This window comes from Musca autumnalis, unplaced genomic scaffold (genome assembly GCF_047663935.1).
Source record: "Musca autumnalis isolate F117 unplaced genomic scaffold, ASM4766393v1 scaffold_2, whole genome shotgun sequence".
Classification (NCBI taxonomy): Eukaryota; Metazoa; Arthropoda; class Insecta; order Diptera; family Muscidae; genus Musca; species Musca autumnalis.
In genome coordinates this window covers 6,989,946-6,997,039 of record NW_027411755.1, presented here as the reverse complement: position 1 = coordinate 6,997,039, position 7,094 = coordinate 6,989,946, and the positions used below count along the sequence as shown (strand labels likewise).

Here is a 7,094-nt window from a genome sequence, read left to right as displayed (position 1 = left end):
GACGCTGGGAGTACTAAATCCTCAAGGGTCTTTGCTACAGGCAACTAAAGATAAATCGGTCTGTACCGGGACCCATGTTTCAGACCTCTGGAACGACGTGGGTGGCTAGCGACAGGTTGAGAACTTTACTAAGATACTCCACTCCCGGCGCATCCAGCTGTTTGTCAGCATTACCATGGAGATTGCATCAGGGCCCACCACTTTGGATGATTTAGCGTCCCTGCAGTAGTGATGATATAATGTAACGTTCTTCCTGCTAGCTGAACATCAGAAGGGTTGGGCATATCTCTGAAGCGGTTGTGAGTGAACTCTCTGAAACTAGGCCAATCAGCTTTCCAATGGCTGACGAAAGTGCGGCGTTTAGACGTGGTGAAATCGGGCGGTCTCCTAGAGGTTATGCCAGGCGAACTGTGACACTCTCCGCTTATTCTGGAAGGGGCTTCCTCATTGATCGTACAAAAGAGATATAAATCTGGGTGCAGTATATTTTTGGGAGGAGTAGTTTTCCGCTTTTTTATTTCAATAGAAAATGGACGTTGGAATGGTTTTGGCCAGAAAATTTGGATTTGAGACCATAGTGCAATATATTAAAAAGGCCAAGCAAAAACAAATAAACAATACCAAATAAAACTTCAAAAAAAAAACTTTTCAGAATTTGCGATTTTTTTTTCAAAAGTTTTGTTAAAAAAAACAAAATTGTTTCAAAATTTAAAATAATGCTCATTAGGTTTATTTATTTATGTATTTATGAAAGAGGACACTCTCAGGCATCATTTTGTTCCATGCTGTTCCCCCAAAAAGTTCTAGTCCACTAAAGCTGGAATTTCACTAAAATTTTAGACCTGAGGAAAAATAAAATAGCTCTCTTCGTGTAAACGCTACGGCAATTTATTAAAAAGGTTTTTAAAAACAAAAATCCTACCTGTTATAGTTTCCGAGAAATAGCTATTCTCCAAAAATTTGCAAAAAATACGTATTTTCCAAAATGGCGCAAAAAATTGTCGTTTTAAGGAACGCGCCTGCACACATTTTCTAATATTTTTATTTAATTTTTTGGTTTCCTTGGTTTCAATATGTTTACTAACAATCCCATATAGAAATTAACGACAAAAAATTATCGTTTTAGCAAGGAAAATCGATTTCTGAACCACTGCGTAATGTATCACATAATCCTATAGCCTCTGTTTACTTATTTTACTTGTTTTAAGTTCAACCCAATCATAATTAAACATTCCGTTATTTTCGTTATTATTTTTCGTTTAATATTCCACATTACATTTCAAATACTTCCAATGGTGTTTTTGTTTCCAATATGTCTTACTACTAAATTAACATTGAGATTATAACAATTTTTGTTTTTAATTTTTTGAAAATTTTGTATACATAAAGTCAACAAAAATATTAATAATACAAATAGTAGGACTAAAAAATAATAATTTAGAAAACTTTAAACAATTATTAATTTACAAATACTTTAGCCACAAACAAAAGACCAATCATGGTCACAATGCTGGAAGAGAATGTGCCAACGGAGTTCTTTTTATTATTGCACAGATCCTTGGAGCATACGTCACAGGTGTGTTTTACCCATGTTGAATTGAACAGGGGAGTACTACAGGCAACAGCATCGCTGGCAATGCAACCACGGATATCGGAAACTGTTGTGTTGCCTGGAAAATTGATAATAAATTAATATTTATTTTATTGCTATAAAAAATGTTGGCGTTGAGTAGATAATTTGGATATTTGTTTTAAAAATAATAATTTCCAATTTTAATTAGCTTTCTGTATTTTTTTAACTTTTCTGGAAGCTAAAGAAAGTATAACTCCTTAAATGGGATTCATAAAAAATAAATTAAATTTTGAAAATTAATATTTATTTTATTGCAATAAATTTGTGCGAAAAATGAGTGGACGTTAGATAATTTGGATATTGGTTTTAAAAATAATAATTTCCAATTTTAATTAGCTTTCAGTATTTTTTTAACTTTTCTGAAACCCAACGAATGTATAACTCTTTAAATGGGGTTCATAAAACAATTAATTTTCTACAATTTTAAGGATTTTTTTTTTAATTTTTTCAAATTCCAACATGAGTCTTTCTTCAATCATCTGCTAAGCTTAACACTCCAACACCACTCAATGTTATAGGGAAATTTCCTCACGAAAACTTACCTGCATTATAGACACCAACATAGCACGAAAACTGAGTCGAATTGGAAATGTTGACATGACTATAGACATTCAGGAGGGCATCACGGGTACTATTGGCATTAGTTTGATCACATTGTACTGTTGTTGGTTTTTTGCATGCGTCAGCTCCACGACATTCGTAACACTTTAACGAATTGGCTATAAATATGAAAATAGAAAATTAATTCACTTGCACTTTCACACATATTTCACCAGTTGTTTCAGAAATTTCTCTTACCCAATGGCAAGGCAATAACGGCCACAAATGCTAAACACAACAACACTTTTCCGTACATATTGTATTATTTTCTTTTTTTCTTAACTTTCGATATTTTTGTTCCTCACCAATTAAGCGTTTATTGAATACTATAACTTCTGTTAGCTGTCAATATGAATTATATAGCAGAGCACCATTTCTTATCTTGAGGTTTGTTCTTATCAAATACAAAAAATTTTGCTTCTCTTTGTGGGTTTTAATTTTATATCTTGAGCACCCAAAGTTCGTCGTTAATGAAGATGTTTGCATTACCAAGGAAGTAAATTGAATTGGATTTTTGTTGTTGTGGTTATAGCGTATTAATATAACAATAAATTACTCATTTGACGTTTATATCACAATCCAATTCAATTCATGAGCAATGCATTGCGGTTATGAGTAAACTGAACAAAGTCATTTCGTGCATATTGTAATGGTATGCGTAAGTTTGCACTGGTTCGATAGATCTGTGTGACGTTTACAAGAATAAATAACACACTCGAACCTTTGATAAAAATATTAAAAGTGAAAATAGTTTTATTTTGTAAATAATCGCAAATTCTCCCAAATGATGAAAATTTGGGAGCAACATTAACAAGCTAATATTAACTAGCTACCTTTGACATTACCAACAGTAGCAAAGTTATGACAACTTTTTTAAAATTTACAACAAAAAAAATAAAACCTTCAATAGTTATGCAACTCTCCTCATTCAAACGCTGCCACATCAATGCGTAAGAATGTAGAGAAGATCTTGCTAGAGATGGTCTCCACTTGGACGCCTGAAATGAGGATCCCAGTGAAAATTTTATTCGAGGGTGTGCTGATTCCGACCGCAAACCACAGCTTTTTACCACAAGCTCAGAAGCAGGAACAAGGTCTTCAAGTCGCTGACCGGCAACACTTGGCGTACTGACACAAAAAACTTGTTGAACTTTTATAAAGCAATAGCACAACCTATGGTATGCTATATATGCGGCGCCAGTGTCGTATTCAAATGTTTGCTATACACAGCGGAAGAATAATCAAATCTGCTAGAATGCCGCCCTGAGGACTAGTATGGGGTGGGTCCTCATGACACCTGCAGACCATCTTAATGAGGAGGCGAGGATTTCAACGAGGAGGATTTTCTTTAAAAAATCCACGTTTCTTGTTCTGATGGGGATTGAAAAAAGTCCTTAAAAATCTATTTTTCTTGGTCTAGTGCTGGTTAAAAACAATCCACATTTCTTGCTCTAATGGTGGTCGAAAAAAATCGTTAAAAACTCCACGTTACTTAGTCTGATGGTGCTTGAAAAATTTCCTTAAAAAGTCAACGTTTCTTAATCTGATGGTGGTTGAAAAAATCCTTAAAAATCCACGATTATGGACCTGAGGTTGAAAAAAATCCTTAAAAATTCACGATTTTTGGTCTGATGGTGGCTAAAAAAAATCATTAAAAAATCCACGATTCTTGGTCTGATGGTGGTTAAAAAAATACCTAAAATTCCACATTTCTTGATGTTGGTTGGAAACAAGTAAAAATTATCAATCGGCTTTGCCCTCACCCTAGTGGATTGGAACTTTCATCTACGGTCAGATCGAATGTATTTAGGATCTTTTCAGTATTCTGTTGCCTTTTTGGATATTTTAACTTGCCGACGAAAATGTGGATTAAGATTAAAGTTCAAAAGTGTTGCAGAGGGGGTACTTAAAGGAATGGACCGACGTAGTCCATTATGGAACTATGTGGATCTTATTTTGGGAGTCATATCTTTTCGATAGATACCGCGCCCACTAGTCATTTCAGTGGGTCATTGCATAACTTTTGGACCAGTATGCCAGTAAGCATGGACTTGGAAAACATAATATCGCTGTAAACAGGACCACAACGAACAGCATCGGTACACATTTCCAAAGGATTTTCGAACAGATTTTAAACTGCACTTAGACACAAATATTTAACCTTTTTAGGGGAGGTACCCTAAGGTATCTTCAGTTTGGAAATTAAATTAAATTTGGACAAAATATTAGATCCAAAGTTTGGACCCAATTTGTTCAAAAGATATTGTGTATACTATACAAATGACATTTTTTAAAATATTCGGGGGAAGTAGCGGAAATTGAGGACCGGTATTGCCTATCTTCGAACTGAAACTATGACAAAGGCAACATTTTAGACCAAATCGGTTGATCAGTTCGAGAGTTATACATATTTAAACTGAATTTAGGTATTTCAACAGTATTGCCACTGTAAAAGAGAGCCCATATTCATGTAAGGGAGAGGGCATATTCATGCTCTGAGACACAATTTACATAGCAAACAACAACAAAACAGTTGTTACAGTTGCTGTTTCGTAAATGCAGGAACTGTCGTCTGTCACGGAAAAATTAAAATCTGAATGCAAATTAACGCTGCCGTCTGTTTAACACGTTCGCGGACACCCAATTTTTTCAGAAGTTAGTTTTTTTGTATTTATTAAATAATTATTAGACCTATTACAATTTTTTATTTATTATCTTATGGATATTGATAAAATTAATAGTACTATGTACTTTAATCGCAAAAACGTAGGATTGTATAGAAGTAAATGACAAAAAATTGAATTTGCAAATGAATGCTATAGCATTCACGTCCGCGAACGTGTTAAGGCAGCATCCGGCAAAAAGGGGTGCACGTGCCCTTGATGAGAATAACAACAGAACAACCACCACTCAGTTTCCGTTCAGAAGTCAATGAAGAAGGTTCTATTGTCGCTTGTTTCAATGATTTTTTATTTTAGCAATGTATTATCGCACACGATGTTTGTAGTGAGAGCGAGAGAGTGTCGTATGCGTGAGACCGCAAACAATGCGTTTGTATTAGTGCCGATAGGGTCTAGGGCAGTGTTCACCAGCGAGCCCTTACTGAGAACAAGTGAGCGTAACTTTCAATGTAAAACACACAGTAATGTATGCTCACTTCCTCTCAGTAAGGGCTCGCTGGTGAACACTGGTCTAGGGTAGCCATGCACGCGTCTTTACGAAAAAGTTAACTACAACTCTCTTTCCCATACAAAAACCGAAAATAGCATTCTTTTCTTGTGCACCATTGGTCTAGGGCAAGGCTGAGCAAAATCGAGAGAGAGGCAAATTTAAGGGAGAATTAACATTTAGTTTTTCTTGATGTTTCATTACTTATTTCAACATTTTTTAAACATTAATGTTGTCTAAAATCGTCCACAAATTATTAAACAATATAAATAAAAAATTTCATAAACTTTTTATTGTTTATGGTTCAAAAAAAAACTAAGAGTACGTTTTCACAGTTTACCTGTGTGCTAGCACACAGGCGTGCTCACCCCTGGTCTAGGGTATTAAAGTGAACTTATCCGAAATTGTGTGTGTTAGGTACCCGAAGGAGTGGACAAATATAGTCCATATTCGAACCTGATGTATAGCTGGTAGATATATTAGAATGCGTAAAGTATTGACCAAATCGGTCAATTCCTTCAAGAGTTATCGTGCGAAGATTTTTTTCAGAGCAATTTTGGACTTTTGTGGGGGAGGTACCTGAAGGAGTGGACCGATATGGCTTATCTTCGAACTTAAACTACGTTTGGACAAAATATTACGAAGGCCATATTTGGGACCATATTAGTTGATCCGTTAGAGAATTATCTTACACTCCAACCACTACACACGGTGTCATAGGGGTTCTTTTGCAACTTTCAGGCTATTTTCTCATAAAGTATGGTCTTGCCCCTGATGAAAGGGAGCGATTGAATCCATACGAGAACCTCATCTAAGTCTGGTAGAAATTGCACGATGTGCAAAGTATGGACCAAATCCGTTACTTCCTTCAAGAGTTATCGTGCGCACAAATGTTCCGAACATTTTCGTCCAAACATACTTGGGGTCTAAAACCATTATTTCAACAAGTAAGAAAGTATCAGTCAGCTGAGCCGACAGAGATATACCCTCAGCCACGTACCCAAAGAAAAAAAGTTAACACAATACTTCTGTAGGTTTTTTAGCTGTTGGGAAAATGTTCCAGGATGGAAAGGGCCGCAAAAAACTACATGTTGCAACAAAATTCAGAATGATACAAGACGAGTGCATTTTTCCAAACTTTGGGTAGGGTGTACCCATAGGAGTGAACCGATGTAGTACATATTCGGACCTAATACAAATCTGTAGGAAATATTTTTTTCTTTATTAGTCTATGGATATTTTCCTTACAGACTATATAATTAAATATGTTGTACTTAATTTTCTGAATTTAAATATATTACAATTTTACTTTTTAATTTACAAAGTTTGAGCTAAATCGATTTCTCTCTTAAAGGGTTATTTTACAGTTTAGGTGGTGCCGGTAGGATTTTCTGGACCTTTTTGGGTCATTATCTCAGGAAGTATGGACTTTCCCACGTAAAAAATTACAACGTCGTAACAGGGACCGCAAGTGCAACCTGCTGCGTCACTAATTATTAAGATCAGAGAGGAGTTGTTAAACTATACTTTTTCCAAATTTTGTGTGGGAGGTACTCAAATGAGTGGACCGATATAGTCCATATTAGAACTCGATCTATGCCTGAAAGTAATATTACCAATAGCAAAGTTGGGCTCAATTCGGTGATTCCCTCCTAGAGTTATCATGCCCACAATCTTGGCGAAAAATGTTGAA

At 35.4% G+C, this 7,094-nt stretch overlaps 1 protein-coding gene across 1 annotated transcript; it reads right to left on the bottom strand.

Moving 5' to 3' along the window:
- Positions 1-1,251: 1,251 nt before the first annotated feature.
- On the bottom strand, positions 1,252-2,589 carry LOC141392122 (uncharacterized). The gene is made up of 3 exons (XM_073965074.1): positions 2,432-2,589; positions 2,176-2,352; positions 1,252-1,670 (listed from the first exon to the last, which is right to left on the bottom strand). Exons 1-3 carry the CDS (start codon positions 2,487-2,489, stop codon positions 1,459-1,461), a joined length of 447 nt encoding a protein of 148 aa, XP_073821175.1. The 5' UTR covers positions 2,490-2,589; the 3' UTR covers positions 1,252-1,458.
- Positions 2,590-7,094: the final 4,505 nt, after the last annotated feature.